Genomic DNA, 27,888 nt, shown 5'->3' on the forward strand with positions numbered 1-27,888 from the left:
CCCGCAGCAACAGCAGCAATAAAGAGTCCTCTGGTCCAAGTAACCTTTTTATCTTCGTGGACTGCCTGCCTTGTGCTTGCCACATTATCTGATACCCACGTCTCTTATCAAACCTGCCTCCTATGGGACAGCAACATTTTCTGTAGTTGAGAAGATGAAGGAAGTTTAAAAAGAAAAACATAATAATAAAAGCCCAGAGTTTAGCCAGCACTCTTTCAGGCTCCTGCCTGAAGTTCCTATTTCCTCTGGGCTTAAAGGAGATGATGTTCTTTGGCAAGAAGAGCGTTTTTTGTCTCCAGTTCACACAAACCCACACTTTTTTCTCGGGTCACGTGCCTGGCTCAAGCCACTGGGCTGCTGTGTAACTCGATCCCTGCGGCCAGCCTCTTGACCCACTCCAGTAACGACAGCAGGGCACGACAGGATTAGGCGACAGCGGCTGCAGAAGTAGGGGCTGAAGGGGGAGAAACAGCAGCCTTGAGCTGAGGCCGGGACCTTGGAGGAGCTGGAAAGCAGCCCACTGCAGAGGTAAGCGGGAGCTGCAGGGGAGGGAAGCTGTTTGCCAAGGTCAAAACCAGTTCAAGTTCATTTAAGGAAAGGCAAAGTCCATTCTTCTCACCTCTGCCACCTCCTTGTCCTCTCTACTTTCAGTACAGGTGAGATCTGAACAATGTCCCAGTATGTTTTCTTCATTCTCTCTAACTTCCTACTTTCTTAATTAATTCTAAAATGTTTAAATTGAGGTAGATTGGCGTATAACACTATGTAAGTTTCGGGTGTGCAACATGATAATTCAGCACCTGTATGTACTATGTCGTGCTCACCCCTGAAGTCTAGCTTCCTCTCATCACGATGTGGTCTGGCCCCTTCACCTGTTTCGCCTTCCTCCACCCCTGTTCCCCTCTGGTAGTCACTGAGCTGTTATCTGCCTCTGTAAGTTTGCTTTTCTGATTATTTCGTTGTTGTTAGCTCATTTGTTTCTGTTTTTATATCCCACACAAGAGTGAAATCATATGGTGTTTGTCTTTTTCCATCTGACTTACTTTACTTAGTACCTTTAAGGTCCATTCACAGCGTCATAAACAGCAGGATTTAGCCCTGGCTGGTGTGGCTCAGTGGACTGAGCACCAGCCTGCAAACCCTAATGGTCACTGGTCTGACTCCCAATCAGGGCACATGCCTGGGATGCAGGCCGGATCCCCAGCAGGGGGCACGCAAGGGGCGACCACGCAATGACATTTCTCTCCCTGTCTTTCTCCTTCCCGTCCCCTCTCTCTAAAAATAAATAAATAAAATATTTAAATAAATAAACAAATAAATGGCAGGATTTCACCTTTTTATGGCTGAGTAATATTCTATTGTCTATAGACCACACTTTTCTTTATCCATTTAGTTATCAATGGACACTTGGGTTATTCCCATATCTTTCTGAATTGATTTGAGAGAGTGAGAGAAACATCAGTTTGCTGTTCCACTTAATTATGCATTCATTGGATGATTCTCATATGTGACCTGACCAGGGATCGAGCCTGCAACCTTGGTGTAAAAGGATGATGCTGTAACCAGCTAAGCTTCCCAGCCAGGGCCCTCCTTATCTTGACTATTATAAATAATGCTGCAATGAATATAAGAAACATATATATTTTTGAATTAGTACTTCATGTTCTTCAGATCAATACCCAGAAGAGAAATAGCTGGGTCTTATGGTACTTGAAGGAACCCTCACACTGTTTTCCACAGCGGCTGCTCTAATTTACGGTCCTACCCAGAGTGTACAAGAGTTCTCTTTCTCCTCATCGTCACCAACGTTTGTTCCTTCTTGTCTTTTTGATGATAGCCGTTCCAGCAGGCGTGAGGGTGGTATCTCACTGTGGTTTTGATTTGCGTTTCCCTAGTAATTAGTGGCGTTGAGCATCTTTTCATGTGCCTGTTGCCCATCTGTGTGTCTGCTTTGGCAAAATGCCAGTCTAGAGCCCTGGCCCATTTTTAATTGGTTTCTGTTGTTGTTGAGACGTTTGAGTTCTTTACATACTTTGGATATTAACTGCTTACCAGGTATATGGTTGCAAATGCCTTCTCCCGTTCAGGCGGTTCCCTTTGCACTTTGCTGATGGTTTCCTTTGCTGTACAGAAGCTTTTTAGTTTGACGTCGTCCCATCTGTTTATTTTTGCTTTAGTTTCCCTTGCCATTGGAATTAAATTCACAGGAACTTCGTTAAGACTGATGTCCAGAAACCTAGCATTTATGTTTTCTTCCATGTATTTTATGGTTTCAGGCTTTACATTCAAGTTTTTAATCCATATGGAGTTCATTTTCCAGTTTGGCTGACCGGTAGTTGTCCAGTTTCGTTCTTTTGCATGTGGCTACTGGGGCGTTTTCTCGGTGACAGACAGAGGATGTCTGTCACCGATGCCTGCACCATCCGCCTGTTTGTACCACCTACCTCCCCTGAAGTCTTGTTTTGGTAGCAGTTTGCAGGTAATTCTGTCCTACAGACTTGGGTCTGGCTTCAAAACCATGTGTAGGAGAAACTCCCCAGTCAGAACTCAAAAGAGGAAAATCTAACTGGAAGAGACTGGCAGGAAGCAGCTGTGGTCTAATTGCTTCTCTCTAACCTGCCAAAGCCACCTGGAAGCAATGGGGCCAAGTACACGTCTTAAAAATGTAAAGCCCAAGTTAGATATGTGGGCTAGGAGCTAGATAACCATGTCGAAGCTGGGTTTTTAAAAAAATGTTATTTCTTTATTTTTAAAGAGAGAAAGGGAGGGAGAAAGAGAGGGCAAGAGATACATGGATCTGTTGCCTCTCACATGCCCCCACCTGGGGACCTGACTTGCAACCCAGGCATGTAGCCTGACGGGGAATCAAACCCACAACCCAGGCCAGCACTCAGTCCACCGAGCCGCACCAGTCAAGGCCCATGCTGAAGCTGTTCTGATGCGATATACTGAGATTCTCAACCATGGCTCTGGTTTTAGAATTGCTAGTGGCCTGGTAGTACCTATGGCAGGCACTACCTATTTGTGCTGATCCAAAAACACATGTAGGCTGAGGCAAAGTATTTAGGAAGCCTGGCTTCTGCCAGAAACTGTGGAGTTCAGGACAAGTCAATTCTGTTATTTAGGTTTAACAAAGTTTACGGGTTGAGGTGCATACAGTCAGTGTGCCAATGGGAGTGAACAATAGGCCCACGGTTTTGGGTTCTCACCCCGGCCCTTTGGAGCTCACAGCAAGCAAGACAAGCTGGACAAGAAACAGACAGACTTGTGGTCTGCTTCACCGTCTCATGCGCAACTCCAGCTAAATTTCTCTGGTTGGGGTAGAAAGATTCCATTCTATTGGGTGAAACAGAAGTGCTGTGAGCAGCAACGTTTGACCTTACACCGGAAAGCTGTTAGTACAGGGAAGGGTGCTGAGGTGTTCAACAGCAAATGCTGGATGCGTTCTGAGAGCAAAAAATAATGCTTTTAATCCATTTCTCCTTCTTGTACTTGTTCAGCAAGTGCTTCCTGGGTATCTGCTCCATGCTAGGCTTGTGTTTGCTGCTACAGCTATAGTAAACAAGATGGGTAGGCTTTCAGCCCCTAGAGTATGCCTCCCTGTGGGGGCCGTACTCAAGGGTTCAAGTGCAGGGCAGCAGCATAAGGAAGCATGGCTAAAACTGTCCAGAGGGCGTTCTCTTTGTTCCAGAGTTTCTAACCTTTCCCTTCATGCATTTCATCTTCTTGAATGAATACCTTTTTCCTTAAAAGTCTCACAGAGGCACAGACCTTGGTCACAGCAGCTCCTCAGACCCTCTTCACCAGAGTCCTTCAGCTGTGTCACTCACTGCGTTTCGGGTCTGTCTCCTCAGCCCTGGAAGCAAATTGCTCAGCCTTTGCTAAGGATACAAACAGCCTGAAATACCAGAAGCTTCAGTTCATGTCATTAGCCCTCTCCCGGGGTCATTCCCCACAGATGATACAGAATTGCGCTATTCCAGAAACATACGTAAGAGGAGGCAGAGGGTTAGGAAGCCTGGATTTTGCCAGGAAGTGTGTGGAGTTTGGAACAAGCCAGTTATGCGTTGTTGGCTTTATCTCCTTAGCTGTAAAACAGAAGCAGTGGGCCAGATGCTCCACCAGCTCTTCTTTCCCCTCTCCTCTAAAAGTAAATAATTGTAATAATCTACAAGAGGTTTACAAATAAACCTTGCACATTCACATAAAGATTATAAATCTTACACCTATAAAATGGGAACATCCATCAACAATGCTGGATATCCAGGAACCTGGAATCTGAAAGAATCTGGCTACAGACAAATAAAACATAAAATTACATTCTCTCTACTCTCCAGCCACCCTCGCTCCAGTCCCCTGTCCTGTATTCAGATCCTTGAGGTCATGAACATCAGCTGTAACCTCACGGTGTCATTAACCTAGATTGGGAGATTCGGCTGCTTTTGAAAGAACCACGCCAAAAAGTATCTAATTTGAATAATCTCATAATACATATCAAATTCCCTTTAAGGAGGAATCAACTCATTGTTATAAAGTATCAGAATACTTACTTACAATGCGTTCATTTCTTTCTTTTCCCTGATACATTCTCATCATAAATTCTATTTCATAATCTCCTCCTATATACTTTCTCATTTGGAAAAATCAGAGTTATATAGTATTACTTTATTGAATAGGACAGGAAGCATGTCTTATTTATCTTTCTATTCCTTGAGTCTAGCAATGTATCTAGCACAAAAGGAACGTTTCTCGAAAGGATGATTAATATTTTAGAAAAACATGCTTTGCCCTGGCCAATGGTTCGGGTGGTTGGAGCCTTGTCCTGTATAACAAAAGGTTGTGAGTTTGATCCCTGAGCTGGCTGCACACCAAAGGCAACCAACCGGTCAACGTTTCTGTCTCACATGGGGGTCTCTCTCTCTCTCTCTCATTAATAAATACATTCTCAGGTGAGGGTGTTCTGTTTTCCCTTTGATATTGAAAACACACACGGACACAATATCTAATCCACTATTCATGGCAAACAGAGGCTGATCTCATTGTGTTGTGTCCCATTACAATCCTGATGCCTACCCTGCATTCACCAACATCAGCACATGCTACACTTTCTGCAGACTCAGTTGGTGTAATGAGCACTAAATTCAAGTTGGCCACTAAATAACCATGCACTTTGAAGTTAAATACTGAATATCTCTAGGCCTCCATGGGGCATTGGAATAGATGAGCTTAAAACAACTTCTAGTTCTTAGAGGAAAGACTTCAAAAGGTAGAGATAGAGAGAGGAAGCACAATCAAAATGTGATGATTATCGTATGTTAACATATTCAATATTTGATCATTGTTGTTCATTTTGTTTCCCAAAATTTCTTTTGTTTTGTTCTTTGAGAGAGAGAAACATTGATTTGTTGTTCCACTTACTTATGCATTCATTGGGTGACTCCTGTATGTGCCCTGCCTGGGGATCAAACCCACAACCTTGGGGTATCAGAAGGATGCTCTAACCAACTGAGCTACCCAACCGGGGCCAGTCTGCCAAAATTTCCAACTTGAGCACTACCACGGCAAAGAACGTTAAGGAGTTTCCCTGAGTGAAGGCACATCTGCCTGTTCTGTGGCTTCCCTAGAATCTTTCTGACCGACTCTGTTCACTTAAAAGTGAAAGCACGTCTGGAGACGGTAGGGGCGCACAGAAAACAAGCTGCTTAGGCATAAACCATTCAGCAGAATAAGACTGAATAGCTTAGAAGAGGCTGCTACCTAGATAAGGCTCTTGGGAGATAATTTATGGCTATTGGCTTAGCCAAAGAACAAATGGCAGGTTAGGAAATAATTGGTTGCTTCTAACAAAATCAGAAGTCAACAGACAACTGCTGTGACTCCCGCAGCCAAATGAAGCCTTCACCATCCACAGATAATGTATCTAAGCCACTCTCACTTTGGCCAGAAGGTTTTCGTGGAGCAGAGAGTCCCAAGGTCAAATTTATTTATCAGTCTTTAATCACTTGGTCTCAACAACACTCAGGTTTCAGAACATGAGTACAATGGGCATCAGCACCCTGCCTTTTGAAATCAACCACGACTGCCTCCTCTCAAGGTCAAAGCCTATTGTACTTGTATCAGCCTACTTTCTCTTAGGTTTTGTTCTTAATTTTAATATCTGGTTTTGTTTATTTATGCTGTATCCCCAGCCTCCATCTCGAAAGAATTTGAGATAGCTGCCGGTAAAAGGATATATACAGAACAGCTTCGAATAAGTAAAAGCTTATTAGAAACCTTCAGGCACTTGGTAACTATCGTTCATACTGCTTTGATGGGGTGGAGGAGTTTGTGATCAGTAACGGAAAGGAAGAGGGGTTTCGCTGCTGTCGCTTTGCCTTCAGACCATGTAAAAGTAGTAACAAAAAAAAGAGGAGGAGGAGGAAAAGGAAGGGAAGAGGAGGAAGGAAGGAAGGAAGGAAGGAAGGAAGGAAGGAAGGAAGGAAGGAAGGAAGGAAGGAAGGAAGGAAGGAAGGAAAGGGGGCACCAGTTCTTAATCATCATTGTTACCTTTAACAATCTAATGAAAGCCATGGATCTTTCTACCCTGAAAAATGGAAAAATTGGCACACAATTTCAAGGGAGACGAAGACTTCTCAAGGCCTGCCAGGAACTGAAATTAATCTGATTTAGAGTAAAGGGGCAGCAAATTACTCTGTCACTCTTCAGTAAAATGTTTCCTACCAGTGGGCACTGAATTTGTTTTAAAACGTTTGCATGTTTCTGTAATTTTCTGAGTAGGTAAAATATACTCGTGGTACAGAATTCAAAACGGAAAAAAGTCACGTGGTAAAAAGATAGCCTTCCTTCTATCCTGTCCGTGAACTGCCCGGCTCAGCTCACCGGAAGCCACCATTATAACCAGTTTCATAGACGTTATTTCAATGCTAGTCTAATAGTATACATTATTTTATTCACACATAAACAGCATGCAAATACACACGTGCACAGTTGCATATGTTCCACACATTGCTTTTTTCACTTAATAGTTCTGGCGATTACACATGAAACTGCCTAATTTCTTTAATGGCTACAGAATGTTTCATTACTGAATGTAATATAATTTGTTTAAGCAATCCTCTTTTTTAAAATTATTTTTTAAAAATCTATTTAATTTCAGAGAGAGGGGAAGGGAAGGAGAAAGAGAAGAAGAGAAACATCGATGTGTGAGAGATGCAATGGATCAATTGCCTCTGCTTGCCCCAAATGGGGGCCTGGCCTGCAACCCAAGCATGTGCCCTGACTGGGAATCAAACTGGTTATCTCTGGTTCATAGGCCAGCACTCAATCCACTGAGCCACACCAGCCAGGGCTAAGCAGTCCTTTTTTGATGGAATTTAAGTTGCTTCCAATCTTTAACCATTAAAAACAATTGCACTAGGCCTCAGCTGGGTGGCTCAGTTGGTTGGAACATTGTCCCATAACCAAAAGGTTGAGGGTTCAATTCCCGGTCAGAGTGCACACTTGGGCTGCAGTTTTAGTCCCCGTAGGATTCCTAGTCTGGGTGCCTATGGGAGGCAACCTGTTGCTGTTTCTCTCCCTCCTCTTGCTCTAAAAGCAACGAACAAGTGTCCTTGGGTGAGGGTAAAGAAAACAAAACAAAAAAACAATTTTCACAACGAACATCCTTGTACATACATCATTTTTATTTTTATTTTTTAAAGATTTTTATTTATTTATCTTTAGAGGGGAAGGGAAGGAGAGAGGGAGAGAAACGTCAATGTATGGTTGCCTCTTGTGCGTCCCCTGCTGGGAACTGGCCTACAATCCAGGCATGGGCCCTGACTGGGAATCGAACCTCGATCCTTTGGTTTGCAGTCCCACACTCAAACCACTGAGCTACACCAGCCAGGGCCATACATCATTTTTAATACACAGAATTACATAATAGAAAAAAAATCCTAAGAAGTACAACCGAGCATTAAATTTAACTCTGAGTTTACTGGCAGCCAAAGCAAAAAGGGTGGGGCAGGAATAAACCAACTATTTCTGTTTTGTGTTCCATGAGAAAGCATACCACTTCTTCGAGAGAGAAAACCTTTGGAGCACTAATTTCTTCATAGGAATTTATCATCTGTATCCCCATAAAAAGTGCACTGCTTGTTTTGGGGGACTAAATAATGGTGTAAGGAATAGCTTCAGATTTTAGATTCATGTTGCAGATCCTGCATCTATCCTGCATCTATCTTGAAAAAAGGAAAGTGTGGACGAACTAAAACCCAGCCCTTCTTGGATGAGCGTAACCCGGTCTGGGAGGGGATGTTCGGTGCTCAGGGTGGGGACCATGTGTCCACAAGCACAGAGGAAGCCTGCGCACTCTCCTCCTGTAACGATGTCCTAGATGAGCCAGAGCTCCTGCCCTGCTCCGGGTTTCCTTAGCTCCGGCCCGGAACCTCTAGCCCAGTGCTTTCTCTATGTGTTTTGGAACGATGGGTTTATGTGCCTAGACAGAGCTTCTCATTTCTCTCTGCATCTCCAGGGCTCCTTCACAGAGTAAGTTCTTCATAAATGTTCTGGGAAGGATCGGGCAAGCTTCTGAAAGATCAAAGATCAAGTGTCATTTGCTTCATGAGCTCCTAGCAAAGGTAGCGGTGAGGGTAAGACACGGGAAAAGGCTAGAAAGGAGACTTTGACTTGTAAGTGACATTCCCAGTCATGGCATCTCATAAAGAGTCCTGGAAACTTAAAAGGCAGACAGACAGACAGACAAATGATCCCCTCAGTTCACTTCCCAAACAAGATGCTTATCTCAGCATCTTAACCGGGCCAACAGAACCATTCACACTTCCTAGCAAACACTGAGGGGGCGGGGGGGGGGGGGGGGACCCGTGATGGTGCCAGGGCCCCGCCCGTCTGCGAACGGTTTTTGCTCTGAGTCTTTCGCAGCTTGTGGCCTTTCCTTTAACATCTGCTTCCTTGTTGCTAAGACCCTTGGCAGACTTTCCCCAAAGGGACCTAACACCTTCCTCGGGCTTAATGATCTGTGCTTTTGGGGACTCCAGGCAGCAATCAAATTGCAAATGACCTGCCTTGCCCCGGCCAGGTGACTCAGTTGCAGCGACCTGTTCTGTGCACCAAAAGGTTGTGGGATCGATTCCTGACCAGGGCACATAACTAGGTTGCAGGTTGGATCCCCGCTCAGTGCGTATGTGGGAGGCAACAGACTGAGGTCTCTCTCTCTCTCAAATCAATAAATGTATCCTCAGGTCAGGGTTTTTAAAAATTAAAAACAGCACTGGCTGGTGTAGCTCAGTGGATTGATCATGGGCCTATGAACCAAAAGATCGCGGTTTGGTTCCCTGTCGGGGCACATGGCTGGGTTGCAGGCCAGTTCCCAGCAGGGGGTGCACCAGAAGCAACCATACACTGATATTTCTCTCCTTCTCTCCTTCCCTTCCCTTCTAAAGATAAATAAATAAAATAAAATAAAACTTTGCATCATGGATCAGCCTTTATGTTATATGAAAAAAATTAAAAACAAAAACCAAAAAAGAAATGACCTGCCTCATCCCACAGTCCCATGCTGGGAGAGGGGTGGCTTCTGTGAATGGGGCCTTATCCACCAGGATGACGAGGGCCAAACCCAGGACTGGGCCAACCAGAGATGCTCTGGACAATGAAGGTGGAGAAAATCCGTTTAGAGGAGAATTCTTTGGAATCCTTACAACCCAGATCCCTAAGTAACACTGCTGTCCTAGCTGTGGAGCAGGGGTATTGCCCAACCACTTGGGCTGAGTCTTCCCATTCTGAAATGCTTGCTCAGCTGTTCTGGAAGCCTCAGGTGGTAGAGAATGTGATTACAGAGTACCCCCACCCACCACCCCTCAACAGCCAGGTACAGAAGGAACCTGACTCACCCTGCGTCAGCACGGGGAGTGAATGCCTGCAGCTTCACTCTATGAGACCTGGCAGTGAGGCAGAACTCTCCATACCTGCAGGCCACAGCAGGCCCCTGCTGTCACCCAGGCCACAGAGGGAGCAGGGGTGGCAAAGAAGCAGCCCAGTGGGGGCTGGGTTGGGATGGGGGGTGGCTACAGAGTGGCTGAAATCCATCCCCCAAGTCTAGGTGGGAAGTTGGGCCAACACCTGCCAAACAAGCTGATGTCTTTCCTTAAATCAGATGCTCTTTCCCTGACTGGGTATCCAATGTCCCAGCACTTGGCCCAGACAGGCTTTTTCCCTGAGCTGACTGCATCCCGTGTGCTGGCCTGTGACTCACAGGGGAGGCGGTGTGCAGCTTGCTCATCACTTCTGTTGTCTGACTTTATACGTTACCTGAGCAACCTGCAGGAAATGTGAGTAAAGGGAAGCAGCATTTCCTATGCTCATACATGGAATAATAAAATCGAGTTCAATCATCACATACAAAAGAATAAAATGTCCTCCTGATCCTGCCTTTGCCATCTATAAGCTCTGAGAGGTCACCTAGTCTCTTCATCCCACAATCCCATGCTGAGCGAAGAAGGGTGGCTTCTCTGAACGGGGCCTTATCCACCAGGATGACGGGGGCCAAACCCAGGACTGGGCCAACCAGAGATGCTCTGGACAATGAAGAGAAAATCGCTGTTTAAAAGGAGAATTCTTTGGGATCCTTATGAACCCAGATCCCTAAGTAACACTGCTGTCCTAGCTGTCGAGCAGGGGTATTGCCCAACCACTTGGGCAATAGGTCACCTAGGTTCCTTCGTCCTGGTCACATGGCAGAACCAGCTGGTCTGTCTTAACCACCTTCAGCCAGGTTATGACACTCTTTAACAGGTGAGGAGGGAGAAAAATTGGAATCCTCACACACTTCGCAATTGGGGATGTAAACTGATACAACCACTTGGGAAACAGTTTTGCAGGTTCTCAAAAGGTTAAATACAGTTACCGTGTGACCCAGCAATTCCACTCCTAGGCATATATTATGGAGGAATTTAGAAATATGTCCACACATGAATTTATGCATGAATGTTCATAGCATTTTTTATATTAGTCACAAAGTGAAAACAACCCAAAAGTCCATCAGCAGAGGAATAGATAAACAAAATATGGTCTATCCCCATAAGGGAATGTTATTTGGCAATAAAAAGAATGAAGTCCTGATACATGTAAGAACACGGATGAGCCTTGACAACATGAGGCTCAGTGAGAGAAGCCAGTCACGAAGAACCACATGTGGTGTGATTCCATTGCTGTGAAATGTCCAGAACAGGCAGGTCCCCAGAAGCAGAGCGGACCAATGGTTGCCTAGGGCTAGGGTGGCGGTGGGTGGGTAGAGGGATTGGAAATGATGGCTGAGCGGTGCAGGGTTTCTCTTATGGGCATGACAATATTCTAAAATCAGTGGGGGGGGGGGGGGGCTGGGCAGCCCTGCGAATATTCTAACAGCCATTGAAATGTATGCTTTAAATAGGTAAATCGTATGATATGTGAACTATATATCAAAAAAGATATTTTTAAAAAGAAAGAACAAATACAATTTTAAAGTCCACTTAGCTTTGCCAGCAGAGCATGTGGTCAAAATTTGGGGGTTTTGCCACACTGATGGGTGAGAAATAATACCACCTTGCAGTTTCAATTCACATTTCTCTTTATGGGAGCGGTTCAGCATCTGGCCAATTAAAATTCCAATAATATTGGTTTCTTTTTGTTGTACACTAAACTCCCATTTATGTTTTAGCCTGTTGTGTATTTTCTGGACTTTCCAGTCTGTTGTATACGTGTGCCTACACGGGCTAGCCCTGCTCTTTCGTTCGGTAATTCTTCACGATGAGACAGACAGGGGAATACTCAGCGGAGTCGAGCTGGCCGCCCCGTCAAACACCCTCCCCCCCAAACCCAGCCACTGCCCCAAACTGTCACCTTCCCAGAAAAGCTGTGGCATGTTTCAAGCACAGAGAAACACTGTACCTTTGTTGCCAAAACAGTTAATAAGAATGCCATGAAATGTGATAAAGAAGGAACTGAAAAAGGCCGAGATTTAAAAGGTCAATCAGAAGGGCTCACAAAGTCGCCAGAATACACACTGGAGACGCAGACCATCAGAAAAGTCACGCAATGAATTCCTTGACGCTAGGCCTTGGCAGCGGGGGGTGCGATGGCAGCCGCCGCGGTCCCGGTGACGAAAGGCAAGTCTGTGGCGGGTTTAGTCAGATCGATGGATGCTGCACTGAGGGGTGCGAACCTGGACCAAAGATTTCCGCCTCGAAGGGCAAATTCAAACACCAGTTTGAAACACTTGATATTCACACGCAAGAGGTGGAAGACACAATGCAGACAAGACCCTAACACTGCCACAAAAGCCACAGGATATGCTGCTTCAAGAGACGACAGATGCACTGGCCTTGACCTCAGTATGGGGCCACCACAGGGTCAGACTGGCATTGTCAGCACTGGAACAGGATGGGCTGTCAGAGACGGTGCCCGTCTTCGAAACCCCGCATAACGTAGGGAACTGGTGTTCCTGAAACCTCGCTGCACGTCTGGAAGTGCAGCCGAAGCACAGGTAAAGTGCTTACCTGTCCCCAGCGCTTTCCCTGGGCCTGCAGTGCTTTCCAAATGCATGGGAAATTCCAGAAAGTTTCTACCTTTCACATTTTACAATTCTATGGAGTACGTGTGTAGGTGTGAGGGACATATATTTGTCCCTGAATTTGCTTGTTGTAAATGAAATATCTCCTCCAAACTTAGATCAAAGCTCTAGTTCTAAAGTACTATGTTAATCTACTTAGGATAAAGGTTTTTATTCTAAGTGGTTTATCTCTGTACCCACTGACTTGTGTTGTATAAAAATAAAGGCTGGGAAGAGCACACTTAATATATTTACACAGCCAAACACATTTCTTTTAGCATATATAATAGACAATGGCTTTTTTGGGTGCTTTTTATTTTGCTATCTAAGTAGAGATGCAATTGGTTTTTAATCTGTGGTCATCCTTTTTTAATATTGGAATTGTTAACCAGTAGCATAATGACTACTGTCTGGATTCCTTAAATTAAAGAATAGTTTTGTGTGTGCGATCACTTTATGTAACTAGGGAAACTCAGCAACATCACATTAAAAAATAAAAATGAGCCCTGGCTGGTGTAGCTCAGTGGATTGAGCGCAGGCCTGCGAACCAGACAATCGCAGTTCAATTCCCAGTCAGGGCACATGCCTGGGTTGCAGGCTGCTTCCCTGCAGGCCAGTTCCCAGCAGGGGACACACGAAAGGCAACCATACATTGATGTTTCTCTCCCTCTCTCCTTCCCTTCCCCTCTAAAGATAAAGAAATAAAATCTTAAAAAAATAAAATAAAATAAAAATGAGCAAACCTTAGTTTCTCTACTTATTAACTATCAGTTTTATTATAGACTCCCAGAAAGATTTATTCTGCTGTACCTACAAGATCTCAAACACACGGCAAATGCTTCACCTTCTCACTGATTGTCATTAGGCTACATTTTTAAAGGAGGTTCATTTGTGGCATTTATATCTATTAACAGTTCCACAGATCTGTTGATTTCAGAAAAACCTTGATCCTTGTATGCAAACCAATCAACAAATAATAACAAAGAATATAAAATCGAACCCAGTCAAGTTAGAACAACTGTTTAAGTCCTGACTAAATCATTCCTTTATCTTACAGCAATAACTTTTTTTTAAAAGATTTTATTAATTTATCTTTAGAGGGGAAGGGAAGGAGAGAGGGAGAGAAATATCAACGTATGGTTGCCTCTCATGTGTCCCCTGCCAGGAACTGGCTTGCAACCCAGGCATGTGCCCTGAGTGGGAATCGAACCGCGACCCTTTGGTTCACAGGCCCGTGCTCAATCCACTGAGCTACACCATCCAGGGGGAGCAAATATGTTTTTGAAAAGCTTTATGATGTTTTTACAGCTGCCAACCCTAGGATCTCTTGTCCCCTTCCTCTCCACTACTCTTCCTTTCTTTCTGGTGTTTTGCTGCCTATTCTTGCTTATTTATTTCTCCATATAAATTTTAGAATCAGTATGTCTGGTTCCAGGAACAATAACAAACAAACCTGTGTTTATATTGAGACAACTTTTAATTTCTAAATCAATTTAGGGGAAACTGACAACTTTATGAAGCTGAGTCCTCCCATCCAATTATGTGGTGGGTCATTCTGTTTGTTCAAGTCCACATTTGTGTCCTTCCGGAGTATTTTATTTTATTATTATTATTTTTTAAAGATTTTATTCAATTATCTCTATGGGAGAAGGAAAGGAGAGAAGGAGAGAAATATCAATGGTTGCCTCTCGTGTGTTCCCCGCTGGGAGTTAGCTCACAAGCCAGGCATGTGCCCTGACTGGGAATCGATCCCTTAGTTCGCAGACCTGTGCTCAATTCACTGAGCTACACCAGCCAGGGCTTCTGTTTATTTATTGATTGATTGATTTTTAACTTATTTTAATTGCTGTTAAACAGACCACCCTCCCCCCTTTGGGAGTATTTTGAAGTTTTCACCTAAATTTTGCATATGTCATGTTCAGGTTACTAGGTATTTTTATCCTTTTTTGTTGTCTCATCCATTATTTCTTCTAACCATTTGTAGCTATGTGTGAAGACTATCTGAGTGCTGGCTGGTTGGGTAGAGCAGCCCTACACCAAAAAACTGGGGGTTTGATTCCCGGTCAGGGCATATCCCTGGTTTGAGGGTTCGATCCCTGGTTGGGGGGGTGTCAGGGCAGCTGGTCAATGTTTCTCTCTCACATCATTCTGTCTCTCCTCCTTTCTAAAATCAACAAACATTTTAAAAATATTTTAAGACTACTTGATTTCCGAACCTTAATTTTTTTGTCCTATATTTTCAACTTTTGCGTATGTGTTTACAGTCGTTCATAATCACACAATGTTCGGAGAAAGGGTGGACAGAGAGAAATCAAAAGCTGTAGACAAAGAGACTTGCTGCAAAGAGGAGCCAAAATATGAGCGTCAGTGAGCATGAGAGATGAAGTCAAGGGTTTTTGTTTGGTTGTAAAATGAAAAATATTATAGGGCAAGGATGACCATCGTAGGTCACTGGCAGTTAGGGGACAGTGCAGAGGACAGAGATTTCTTCCTGATGAGACAGAGTCACACTGGGCCGGAGAGGAAAGCTCTTCCCAAAGAAGGGTTTGTCCCAGCCCGTGTCTGAAAAAGCCCATCCCAGGCAGACGAAGTCCCATTGTCAACCCCCGATTCCTATTACTGATGCCCACGGCAATTTTTTCAATTCCCCACAACTAGCAAGCATTAAAAAGTCACTGCTAGCCATTTTCCTGGACTTTCTCCATTCCCCACGCCCTTGGTTGCATGTGAAATGACACCCAGACTCACCTGTGCTTTCTTATTTCAGATGAAGGGAGAAGCGGGAAGCCAGCGACGTGATGAGCAGCCAGAGCAGGTAAATCCCACCTGTCCGACTGGTGCAGGTGCAGCCAGTGACTCTCTCCACACGGTGCTTTCCGCATGCCTGACGTCTCTCCCAAGGTTTAGGGGTAACTGATACACGGGCGAAAAGCCCATTTTAGTGGCTGAGCCGAGAGCATTTACGAACAAAGCCCTTCCCCGGCCCAAGGGAGCAGCCGGCTGATAGCTCCCCTGCCGTTGCCTCTCTACCCTCCAAGTGCCCAGGCCTTAGGCCTTCGGAACCACCCCTCTCTAGAACTGCTCTGTGGACCCGAAAGGCCCACCAGGGCCCGGACCCTGGGGCTGGGAACCAGCTCTTGACCCCAGCTCCCTCCTGCACCACACGCTTCTGCCCTCCACAGAGATCTCTGTGCTCTTTACACACCCTTCACTCGGGCTGCTGGGGAGAGAAAACCCCAGGATCCCTGAAAAAATATCTAATCTTAAGTGTGAAATTGAGGTGTTTGTTTTTTTTTAATCCTCACCTAGAGACATTTTTGCCGTTGCTGTTAGAGAGAGAGGAAAAGAGAGAAAGAAATATCGATGTGAGAGAGAAGCATGAATTAATTGCTTCCCATACGTGCTCAGACCAGGGATGGAAGCTGCAACCTGGGTACATGCCTGACCGGGAATCAAACCCACAACCTTTTGGTTACAGGATGATGCTCTGAACAACTGAGCCATACTGGCCAGGGCATGAAAATGAGGTTTATAACTTGATTCATCTTGATTTGATTAAACTCAAATGAGCCCTTATTGGGTAGCTCAGTTAGTTAGAGAGTTGTCCTGATACACCAGGGTTGAGCGTTTGATCCCTGGTCAGGGCATATACAAGAGTCAACCAATGAATGCATAGAGAAGTGGAACAATAAATCAATATTCCTCTTTCTTTCAAAAGTCAATCAATAAAAACAATGTAAAAACTTCAAGTGAAAAATCCCTAGCAAGTTTGGGAAATTCATGGAAAGGGTCCTCTGAATTCCAGAAAAGGAATAACTGCAAAGCCCAAGGTGACCGGTCTGACAAGCTTGGGGGTGAGCTTGGAATGGCCTGTGCAACAGAACAGGTTCCTCTGGTCCTGCGGGTCCAGCCCTGGAGGAGGGAGAGGCGGCCGAGAGGGAAAGGAAAGCGCATCGCGGGGGCTCAAGCCCTTGCTGAGCACAAGCCTTTCAACAGCTTCTCACCAGCTGCGGAGAATGACCTGTTCCTCTTCGGTCTTTTGATCAGAGGTGGGGTGGATCAGCTGAGAAGAAATGATTCCATGCAGACTCAGGTGGCTCGGAATGAGTCCATCAAAACAGTCTGTTCCCTCAGATCTCAAAAGTCTGTACTGAAACACGGTGTCCTATTCGGTCCCTTCGGATGTGGCCCAGTTACTAAGTGCAGGTGCGCCACAGGCACACAGGGCCTGGAGCCTCCAGTCCTCTCCCATGAGAGAGTGTGAGCGGACTCCATCCGACTTCGGAAACATGGGACGTAAGAGAGGTTTGTGATTCCTGTCAGTGGCGCAGCAGGGATCGGTGACTCACCTGGCAGCCAGTGTTTTCCCTCTCCAGGTCTGGGACCATCAGGCTTGCAATAATCTCTGCTGTAGGCTCTGGGGGGGCCTCTCAGCAGCTGCCAGTGACCGCCAGGGGTCCGCACTTTGCCCCTGGAACTGCTTATCATCCTGCCCAGCTGGCAACCTTGGCTGGTCTTGCTGGAAGGCAGAGGAATTATTAAGAGTCAGAACATACGTTCATTTACTTTTTCTTCAGGGGCGAGCAGGTGATGGGAATGGGGAAATAGACCCGGCTCGCTCGGCTTTGCAATGAATGGGCTGGTGAGCTTCTAAAAACCCAGAGGCTCAGACTCCACCCGAGACTCTTATGTAATTGGATTGGGGAAAGGCCTGAATATCTGAATCTTTAAAAAGCTCCCAGGTGATGCTGATGTGTACATAATGGGCATCTCTGTTGAACAAAAGGACTGGTGACAAAATCCCACAGCTGCTGGAAGGCTCGCCCGGCCTTCTCTAGGTGACAGAATCGCCTGACAGTCTCTCTGCAGTCAGGTTGGTCCACTCCCTTGGCCGATCTCGAGCTCTTCCACCATAAACACACCTGTAAACCTCCACAGAGCTCTTGATAAACTGCCCACAGGAACTGGGGAAAGGTTGGCAGATGCGCGGTGCTGGTGCTGTTGAACCCTGGCCCCACATCTCTCCCGTCAGCCTCCACGGAGAGGCGTGCGCTGTGTGGGACAGCTGGGAACTGACATTTCCCTCCTACCCTCCCAGGAGGGACACATCTGGGGCTCCATGCGGAGGACGGCTTTCATCCTGGGCTCTGGCCTTCTCCTACTTGTGGCCTTCTGGAACTCAGTCACGTGGTGAGTCTGTGGGGGCAGCTTGAACTCAGGACCTGAGGGCAGTAGGGTGGCGGTCTGGGGTCAGAGCGCCCACCAGCCTTTATCCAGAAACCTGAGCGGTGTTTTTCCTTCCAAGGCATCTTCAGAGATTTTGGGGTGCTTCTGGCTACTTCTGGCAAGCTCAGTGGGAGAGGCTGCTGTTCGCATTTGAAGGGAAGGAGTGGATCCTCTACATACTAAGTGAGCCTTCTCGACCCCCAGCCCTGAGGGGTGGAGTACGTGACTATAGTTTCCTTCCCGTTCTGTTTTGTTCTCTGCTTTGGGACGTATCAGTGCACTCTTCCAAGTAATAAGGACTTAAAGTTGAGGACAGTGGTAAGCCCCGAGAGTGCTAAGCTTGTGGGCAACCTGGAATGGATGTCTAAGGATATCCAACAAAAGAAGTGGAGAAATGGAGATCTCCCTCCCCCAAAAACTAGAAAAATGAAAAGAAGAAATAGTTCGTGTGAACATGAAGACATGTTTAGAGCAATAAGCCTGCTTTCAGGTGTCAGACAAGTACAGACAGCTTGTCTGGACAGACAGCTCCATGGCATGTGAGGCTGTGTCCTGGGTGACATGTGGCTCTGGGAGGCCGGACAGCAAGTGGCCACTCACATATTCACTGACAGAGCAGATGGCCCGAAACAAGCCTGAGAAAATGTAGTGGGAAAGCCACTGCAACTGTTCATAACCACATAATCTACAAGAGTGAGTGACCTTATTCACTCAAATAACAGTTATTAGTGTTACTCTGTGCTAAGTTTGTATGGAAGGCATAGGGATATTTAAGATAAAATGTTTGTCTGCCCCACAAAAGAACTGTGTCATGGTCTGGGGGGGGATTTAAAAACAGTGTCAGTTGTCACAAAGCATAAGAACAAATAGAACATCCCCTGTTTTCAGCTGGAAGGACAATCTGAAAAGGGGCTGAACATTAAGTATGACTGGTGCAGAGGAATCGTCAGTGGTCATCGAAAAGAACGGTTCAGGCTGTAAATGTATAAGGGGAAATGTGGGAGAGCATCTTACATGTTTCTGTTACGATGATGAGAATACTTATTACCTCGGCAAGAAGCAAATATCAGACAAAAACTATTTGCCATGGGAAATGTTGGCGTTGAAAGAAAGTTCAAGGTTGTCGCTTGTGGCTTTCAGTCTGTATTCCCCAGGAAGACCTTGGATTTCCCAGCAGGCAGCCACCCTCACAGGTGGCGCACGAGGCAATCACCAACCCAACATTTGTCCAAAATAAGTTTGTAAATATATGCTCAGTGTTAAATAAAAGTCAGACAAATCATATAACCATGAAGGTGAAAAATCACCCATTCTCCTATACCCAAGAAATAACCACTCTTAAATACATTAATCTCATATATTCGATACATGGTTGAACTTATGACAGCACCTTTTTCATTTTTATTTTTTGGAAGATTTTGTTTATTTTCAGAGATAGGGGAAGGGAGGGAGGAGGCGAGGGAGAGAAACATCCGCGTGAGAAACATTGATCACCTGCACCCCAACCAGGGACTGAAATCGCAACCCAGGCATGTGCCCTGACCAGGAACAGAACCGGCGAACCTGCACTTTGTGGGAAGATGCCCACCAACGGAGCCACACCAGTCAGGGCAAGACACCACATTTTTTAAAGCATTTTTTCCCCTTTCATTAGATAGACTGTGGACATCTTTCTGTGTCAATTGATATAAATTTACTTAATATTTCAAGCTGCCCATTCCATTCTAATGTAGTCCATTTCCTACTAATGGACATTTTGGCTGTTCAAATGTTCTGTGATCATAGTAAATGATGTGTTATTAATTATGCTGGAGGGATGGAGGTCATTCAAAACTGTCCTGGGCGAATGGAGAGGCATGGCCATCCTGTTCTCATGTGTTCTGAGAAAACAAAGTTCCAAGGTTGAGCCCGGAAAAGGCTTAGTCTAGAGCAAGGGCAAGCGGTGTCTGCTGCGGACGGCTCATGGCCGTGAACACTCTAGTCTGGACCCACTGTCCAGGAGAGTGCGATATGAAGGCCATCTGGCCCAGAAGCCTGCGGGACATCCAGACGCCTGAGGTCGCACTGCTCCGTTAGTAGGGTAACAGGGATCAGGCCCCCGGTGGACTCCGAGTCCAGTGCTCATTCTGAACCATACTGTACTTCCTTTGCTTCTCCCTTCCTTGGAAATTCAAAGGGTTCAAGGGGGACAGACTCCCAAATGCCAACCTATATTGATTTATATTTTAGAGCAGCTACTTTTTTTGTCTTTAACCACCTGGAAGGTTGTTGTTCCTGTATTATGACTAAGAAAATAAGTAAAGACACTCCTTAAATAGTGACCTGTTCAAGTTTCCCTCAGCTAGTTTGTCACCCCGGACTACAGGTAGGTCCCCTGGCCTTGAGCACCGAGACTTTTGTGGCCAGGGACTGTCTACAAGGCCGCCCGGGTCACTGTCAAGCATGAGGTCAGTTAACACCTATGTGGTGAGCACCTGAAGTCACCTAACCACCCATCCCCTCTGCTCCCCCCCCCCCCCCCCCCCCGCCAGGTATCACCCACGTGCCCCTTGTGTTCTTCTGGGGCCTCAATGGGCTTCTGCTGGTGGTCGACACAACCGGGAAACCCAGCTTCATCTCCCGCTACCGGATTCAGCCCGGCACGAATGAGCCGGTAAGAGCTCCTCCTGGCCGGGGCCCAGAAGGCAGGTGCTGAAGCCACATGCTCAAAATTCTCACCGCTGGCCCAGGAGAGGCCATGGCCAGGGTGAGCCGAGTTAGGGTGCACAAGGCTCCCCCACGGTAGCAGGTCAGACAGAGGAGATGGTTTGGCCCAAATCTCAGAGCCAGCCACTGAGACTATTGTTCTGGTCGTCTGATGACCCATGCTGTCCCTGCAGGCAGCTCCACCCTCAGCTACAGGAGCAGGGAAAGCTATGGCAGGTGCTGAAACCACGGAGAACAGCCGTCGTGAGTGGCCGACCCCATTATTATAGATGGGCAGTGTGGATTCTGAATGTGTAGGTGGTGGTTGTTTTTCAAGCAGGTCCTCTTTCCCAATTATTCGGTTCAATCAGCAGAGTTTAGTTTACCCATGATGAGCAAGGCCCAGCCCCTTTATACAAGGAACCGGCCCAGGCGGGGAGAGAAGGGCGGCACACACGTCTCCTTATACAGCACCCACAGGTTATCTGCTCCGAGCTCTGACAACAGCCAGGAGCCTTTTCTTTTTTTAAAGATTTTATTTATTTTAGAGAGAAGGAAGGGAGGGAGAAAGAGATGGGGAGAAACATCAATGTGTGGTTGCCTCTCCTGCACCTCCTACTGGGGACCTGGCCTGCAACCCAGACATGTGCCCTGACTGGGAATCAAACTGGTGACTCTTTTGTTTGCAGTCTGGCGCTCAATTTACCGAGCCACACCAGCCAGGGCTTAGGACCTTACCCAACAAGGAAGCAGCTGAGTCTTCAACCCACGTTCTTTGCCCGGCTCCACCCAAATCACGCCCTGGCCTCTTTCCCAGAGGAGATGATCATCTCTTAATGATCTGCCCAGGTGCCTGGGTGGATCACCTCAGCTTGCGGGGCACTCTCCCCCAGCCCAGCACTCCAGAAAGTGGAGTGGGTGGGAAAGAGTGTCCTTGAGCCAGGCTTTCAGAAAGCTCCGTCTTGAACCAGAGCTGTTGGCCTGGCTCACTGTCCCCTTGACTTAGGACAAGAGCTGCCGGCCAGCCAGAGGGCTTCCTCCAGGCCCAGCTTGTCAGGATAGATGGGAGCCTAAGTGCCCAAGACAATGCTCGGCCACTGAGAGCCTTCACCTGTCAGACCGTGGGGGTCTCCTTATCAGGCACTGTTGACTAGATGCTCACATCTTCCAGGCCAAGCACCGTAACAACAACCTTCATGGTTCAAATGAGAAAACGGAGGCTTTGAGACGCAACATGGGCAGAACCATGATCCACACGCAAGCTTTCAGACGCCAAGGCTCATGCCGTTAGCCACGAGGCCACCTCAGCTCTCAGGACTATCACCTAACACGGCGACACTTCCCAGCACAATGACTGCACAGCCACACAGGGAAGGTGTGACCTTTTGCAGGGGCTGAAGTTCAGAAAGGACCAGGGACTAGCTCAGGGTCAGACTGTCAGCAGGAAACACACCAGGGGTCGTCTCACCTGACTCCAGGTGAGTCCTACCTGGTGTGCCTCTCCAGGTAGACACAACTAAGAAGGAAGCCCCGGAGGCCAGTCAGCTTTTGGCCGATGCGGAAGGGCCTGACCCCTTCCCTAAGACATCAGAAACAGATCCTCGCATGGGACCTGAGCGCTGCAGGCATTCACAGGATCCGTCCCTGGTCTGTTTACTCTCCTGGACAGCTAGTTCCCACCTCTGCTCTTTCCTCCAATCTCCCACACGCCCCCTGGAGCAAAATGGCCTTGCGTCCTCTTCCCTAAGTAAAGTGGAGCGAACAGAGGAGAATTTCCAGACTTCCACCGCATGCTCTGCCTTCAACAGGCGAGCTCTCCTTGTTCTAGCTGCAGCCGGCCCTCCACGAGCGGCCCGCCACAGCCCTGCACCTCTTGCGTACTCCAGGAAATTGTTCTGGCCATTCTCGCTTCTCTTTCAATGCATCCTTTTTTCCTTCCTCTTCTAGATTATTCCTCTCTGGATTGTGAAAACACCTTAAAACCAAACAAAGACCCTTGACTTCATCTCCTGTGCTCACTGCTGCTTGTATTTTTGCTCCTCTTCGCGGCAAAGCTCTTTGTCTACAGCTTTCGATTTCTCTGTCCACCCTTTCTCCAAACATTGTGTGATTATGAACGACTGTAAACACATACACGAAAGTTGGAAAGGTAGTGTGGTGATCACTTTTAAGCATCATCTAGATCCACTAATTTTAAACATTTTACATTACCAATATGTAAAAATATAAACATCTATGCCTCTGTCATGTTTTGCTCAAGCATTTGAAAGTTCCAGACACCATAAAATTTCACCCTGAACCCTTCAGCCTGCATCTCCTAAAATAAGCCCAAACTGGAGAAAGAGGAAGGCTTCAGGTCTGAGGACCACCTTGAACCCAGGTTCACCTCAGCAGAAACGCCTACAGCTCATAGAGGGAACTGGGGGAGAAGTCCCTCCTGACCAGTTCGTCAGACCCCAGGAAGTGACCAGTGATTATGGGGCTATTCCCAGGGCCCCTGGTGCTCTGCTGAAGGGAGCGGTCAGGGGATCACTGATTCTCGGGGAAGTACTAGCTGTGTTGCAGCCGTGTGGGGCCAGCTTTCTACAGTGACCCTAGAGAGAATGCTCAGGCAGGTCCCCATTTAACAGCCACACGGTCAAAACCAGGAAGACCAGGTCACAGGAATTTAGGAGGCCAGATGGGCAGCTACCTGGCTCACCTCCTTCTGCGCACCAGGCCCCATCCAGTGAGGCTGGGCCAAAGCAGGAGGCAGATGACCTTGATCTCTGCGTCTGATTATGGTCAAGGTTCTCCAGATGAGGAAGGGTGAAAGGGCTGAATAAGAATATCAAGCTGAGAGTTGCCAGTCTTCTCCAAGTACCCTGGAGGCCCCCAAGGGCTTGGCCAGAAAAACGGGGACGACAGTGGTGATAGTTGCAGAACCAGGAAGGAGACGGCAGGAGCAGGCAGAGACTGAAGGCGGCTGAGAGAGGCGTTTCCCAAGGCAGGGCCGTTTGCACCCCGGGGCTGGGCAGTAGTCAGGGGCTGCCGGCAGACATCCCTCCTACCGTCCCCTCTGAATGAGGGCTTCCTGTGAGCAGGTCACAGTGGAGCCTAGTTTCCGGAAGGAAAAGACCTACTTCTCACGTCCTCGCCCATCTCCTTCCTCCCTTCCCTCCGCAGGTGGACCCTGTGAAACTCCGCCAGTCTATCCGCACAGTTCTGATGAACCAGTTCCTGATCTCCCTCCCCGTCATGGTCCTCCTCTACCCCATCTTAAAGCTGTGGAGAGACCCTTGCCGCCGAGAGCTGCCCACCTTCCACTGGTTCCTCCTGGAGCTGGTAGTCTTCACTCTGATCGAGGAGATCATGTTCTACTACTCACACCGGTGAGCAGGGGCCACCCGAACACAGCTGGATCCACTCTGGATCCACATGCTGTCCCTCACGAGGAACCCGAGGTCTCAGAATTGCAGGCCAGCGCCACCTGGCCTCAGAAGCGTCCCACAAAGTAGCCAACAGGGAGACGACTCCGTTCTACTCCTGACAGCTTGAGGCAACCGACAGAACATCCAGAAAAGAGCGAGCCTTCTCCATTCACGGGGGTAGCAGGGCTTTTCCCATTCATTTACAGCTAATACAACCGAGGTGGAGAGGCAAAGCAGCCCACCCCCAAATTACGCAGAGAGGCAGGGTAGAACTCAAACACTCAGACGCAGGGCTGCGTGTTTCCAACCTTGCTCCATAAACGGAACCCCTGGTTCCTGCCTTTGGTTTCTCCTGGTCGGGGGGTGAGGGCAGGGAGATGGCGGACTGTGAACTATTAACTGTTTCCCAGGCTCCTTCACCACCCAAAACTGTACAAGAAAATCCACAAGAAACACCACGAGTGGACAGCTCCCATAGGCGTGATCTCCCTCTACGCCCACCCGATTGAGCACCTGGTGAGTGGAGCTCCGCTGTCCATGGAGGCAGAGGGCGCAGGCCCCGCCCCTTCCCTGAGGTGGTCTGCAGAGAACCGCCCCCGGGGCCGCCGCCTCCTCCTCCCCACTGATGGGCTGTCACTGACGCCCTCCACCCTGCGGCAGGCCATCCTAGACGCCCAACATGTTATCTCATTTCATCTTCCCAAAAATGCCTTTAATCCTCATTTTGCTGATGAGGAAGCTGAGGCTCAAACCATGAATAACTTGTCCCAAGTTAGAAAGGTGAACGATTCCAGCAAATCCGGGCCCTGAAACTCTTTTCGGCTTCATCAGACCTGACTCAAGAAGTCTTCCTGGTAGCAGCCCTGGGAAGAGGGGGCCCACCGCTGGGTCCCCTGCACCTCCCTGGGGCCCACCTTCCAACAGCCCTTTCCTTCAGGTCTCGAACATGCTGCCGGCGGTGGCGGGCCCCCTAGTAATGGGTTCCCACTTGTCCTCCATCGTCGTGTGGTCTTCCTTGGCCCTCGTCATCACCACCATCTCCCACTGTGGCTACCACCTGCCCTTCCTGCCTTCGCCTGAATTCCATGACTACCACCATCTCAAGTAAGGCCCCCTTTCCACCGTGGGCCCCAGGCAGTAACGTCCGCCGTACCCCTGGAGCTTCCGTTAGCAGACCCTGGTGTCTCAGTTTCAGTGTGGGTGCTAGTGCAGGGGGAGGTCTGGAGGCGGGGAGCAGTGGCCACGCTGGATCCCAGGACACCTTGCAGAGGGACACCTGGACCCTCTGAGTATCCAGTGTAAGCTCCGGGTATTGTCAGAAAAATGTATACATACATAAGAATCCACCCTGGCCAGTGTGGCTGGTTTGGTTGGAGCACTGTCCCTTAGACCAGAAGTTTGCGGGTTCCATTCCTGGTCAGGGCACACACCCAAGATTGTGGGTTCAATCCCCACTCGGGGTGCGTACAAGAAGGCAACCGATAGGTGTTTCTCTTTCACATTGGTGCCTTCTCTCTCTCTCTCCCCCACCCTTCCTCTCTCTCTAAAAGCCATGAAAAAATGTCCTCAGGTGAGGGTTAAATAAAAAATCCTGCGTGCCCTTCACAGGGACTTGTACACCAAGATTCCAGACTTTAAGTGTGTCTGTGAACCTCCTGTACCAGAAGCGCCGGAGACGTGCTTCGCAAACACTGGGTCCTGGGATTCACTCTAATAGGCTAAATCCAAGTGTCTGGGGGCTGGGGAAGGAGCAGAGCCCAGAAACCTGCATTTTAATAGGTGTTCCAGGGGATTCTGACTCGAGTCGTCACTGAACCTCCTGGAACACACCGTGTTCTGCCACAGGCTGTCCTGTGTGCATCACAGCAAGAGAGCTTTCCGGAGGGAGACGGCAGATTTTCAGTCTGGAGGTCCCCTGGGAGCGTGGGCAGCACCTCCCTCGGTTATTCTGATGCAGGTGGTCGGCAAGGTGGGGGGTGGGAGAGCTTAGACATGTGGGAGAGGCTGGCGCAAAAATGAATTGTGGAGATCAGCACAGGGGCCCCAAGCACCCTCCTCTCTCCCCAGGTTCAACCAGTGCTACGGGGTGCTGGGCGTGCTGGACCACCTCCACGGGACTGACACCCTGTTTAAGCAGACCAAAGCCTACGAGAGACACATCCTCCTGCTAGGCCTCACTCCACTCTCCGAGAGCATCCCTGACTCGCCGAAGATGGAGTGAGAGGGCCCGGGGGCCATCTTGGCCGTCCCCTCTGCAGACGACCAAGGTGGCCTGAGGCCTCCAGATCACACCCAAGGACTTCCTCCTTCAGCCACACAGGCTCCAAGGACAGCACCACGAGGGCGGGGGGAGGGGCGGTCTCCAGGAAATGTAGGCGAAGGTTCCCCCGACTGCCCTGGTTATCCCTCAAGGGGGCCCAAAGTTCACTTAAGAGGGACCCGTCCTTGGGTCGGCAAGATGAAGAATGACAAAGGTAGCAGCCACATTGGAGGCAATGTGGCTCCAAAGAGCCCCTTCTGCTGCCAGGGGGAACCAGGACATAGTGCTTTACCCCTTTCCTGTCCCCAAAACTTCTGTCATACCCAACAGCGGCCAGGGTCGCAGCGGTCAAGACCCCGTCACCCATCCCCCACACACTCAGTGACAAAGCTCCCATGTCACCTCAGACGCACAGCCAACAAACATCGTCTGTCTGGGGAAAGGAGAACACCAATTGCGGAAGCTCCTCCCCAGATTACCATGGAGACGTCAGAGAAGTGCCGCCCAAACGCTGGTACCTTCAGCCATCCCTGGGAACCAAAGCCGAGTCCTGCGCACCTGCTAAACTGGGGGCCCTTAACCCTACCGAAGGAAGGGTCCAAGTTGCTGACCTTTGGGGTCACTTGAATGAGGCCCCTAATGAGTCTCAGAAGCAGGACCCAAGGCTAGAGCCCCCTTCCTCCAATGAGAAGGCAAGAAAAACACGGCTGAACAAAGGGCAAAACCCTCATCTCTTCCTGGAGTTTCAAAACCATTTATTCGGGATTTTAGCAAGGGGGACTTTTCAAACACAATCTTACCAGGAACCTTATCTAAAAACCACAGCTGCCTGAGTTGAAGCCGTCTCCTCACTTTTTGTCAGCAGCCACTGACACTGCTGGGGGCCCCGTGGCTCCCAAGAACCACCCGAAGACCACCCCAAAGGCCACCATTGTCACTAAATTCTTACACATACTTGGGTCTATTCCTGAACCTGCAGTTCTAGAACGCCCAGGTAACCACCCCCTGTAGCTCTGTGCAGTCCTCCACACCTGATATGGCCATCTCTAGGCAGAACCATCAGAAAGGACCCATCAGTCCTAGGACCCCAGAGAACCTGCCCAGTGGGCCGACTGGGTGCGTACCAGGCAGTGCTCCGTGGCCTTGCCCAGCCCCGCCCAGCACTGGTGCACCCGGCCCCTCCCTAGGACAAGCTACCTGTACCCTTAGCTTGAAGTACAACTCCAGTGCACGGATGCTGTAAGTTATCACAGCTGCCGGCCTGCACCCGTAACTGTTCCTACACGTAGCTCACCTTCAGTATACTTAACAAGGGTAAGAGATGAGGAACGTGGAGAAAGAGGAATGGGAACATTTTTTCTTCAAGGTCTTGAGAGTTTGAAGCCACAGCAGGGTGCCTAGGGGGACAAGAGGCTGTCCTCTCACCCCTGGGGCAGGCAAGTGGCTGGGCCGTCAGAGGGGCCAGGACCCACCCTCTTCTGCATCGAACAGAATGGCCCTTGAGGCTGGTAAAAAAATAAGGCTCAAGAGAAGGTTGAGGGGCAGAAAACATGGATGGGAGAGGAAGAAGCATGGAAAATAAACTGGTTTCCTTTAACTCCATCAGCTACTTCAGTTTTTTTCTGCAACACTTGCCCCAACGCTCACAGTCCTGTGGCTTCTGGGAGCTGCAGCAAAGCAGGCGCGACCAAGGCAATCGGTGGCCTTTCACCAGGTTC

At 48.2% G+C, this 27,888-nt stretch overlaps 1 protein-coding gene across 2 annotated transcripts; it reads left to right on the forward strand.

Moving 5' to 3' along the window:
- Nucleotides 1–375: 375 nt before the first annotated feature.
- On the forward strand, nt 376–27,772 carry FAXDC2 (fatty acid hydroxylase domain containing 2). Of its 2 annotated transcripts, none has more exons than XM_037152224.2 (9): nt 376–528; nt 15,357–15,404; nt 17,688–17,779; nt 17,895–17,998; nt 20,347–20,468; nt 23,666–23,871; nt 24,321–24,426; nt 24,848–25,014; nt 25,978–27,772. In XM_037152224.2, the coding sequence occupies exons 2-9, from the start codon at nt 15,357–15,359 to the stop codon at nt 26,129–26,131; spliced, it is 999 nt and encodes a 332-aa protein (XP_037008119.2). In that variant the 5' UTR covers nt 376–528; the 3' UTR covers nt 26,132–27,772. The 2 variants fall into 2 exon arrangements, with proteins under 2 accessions (XP_037008119.2, XP_037008120.2); XM_037152225.2 differs by lacking the exon at nt 376–528 and adding an exon at nt 617–656.
- The last annotated feature ends 116 nt before the right edge of the window (nt 27,773–27,888 follow it).

The sequence above is a fragment of the Artibeus jamaicensis genome, unplaced genomic scaffold (assembly GCF_021234435.1).
Source record: "Artibeus jamaicensis isolate MK-2021 breed Jamaican fruit bat unplaced genomic scaffold, CSHL_Jam_final contig_432, whole genome shotgun sequence".
Taxonomy (NCBI): Eukaryota; Metazoa; Chordata; class Mammalia; order Chiroptera; family Phyllostomidae; genus Artibeus; species Artibeus jamaicensis.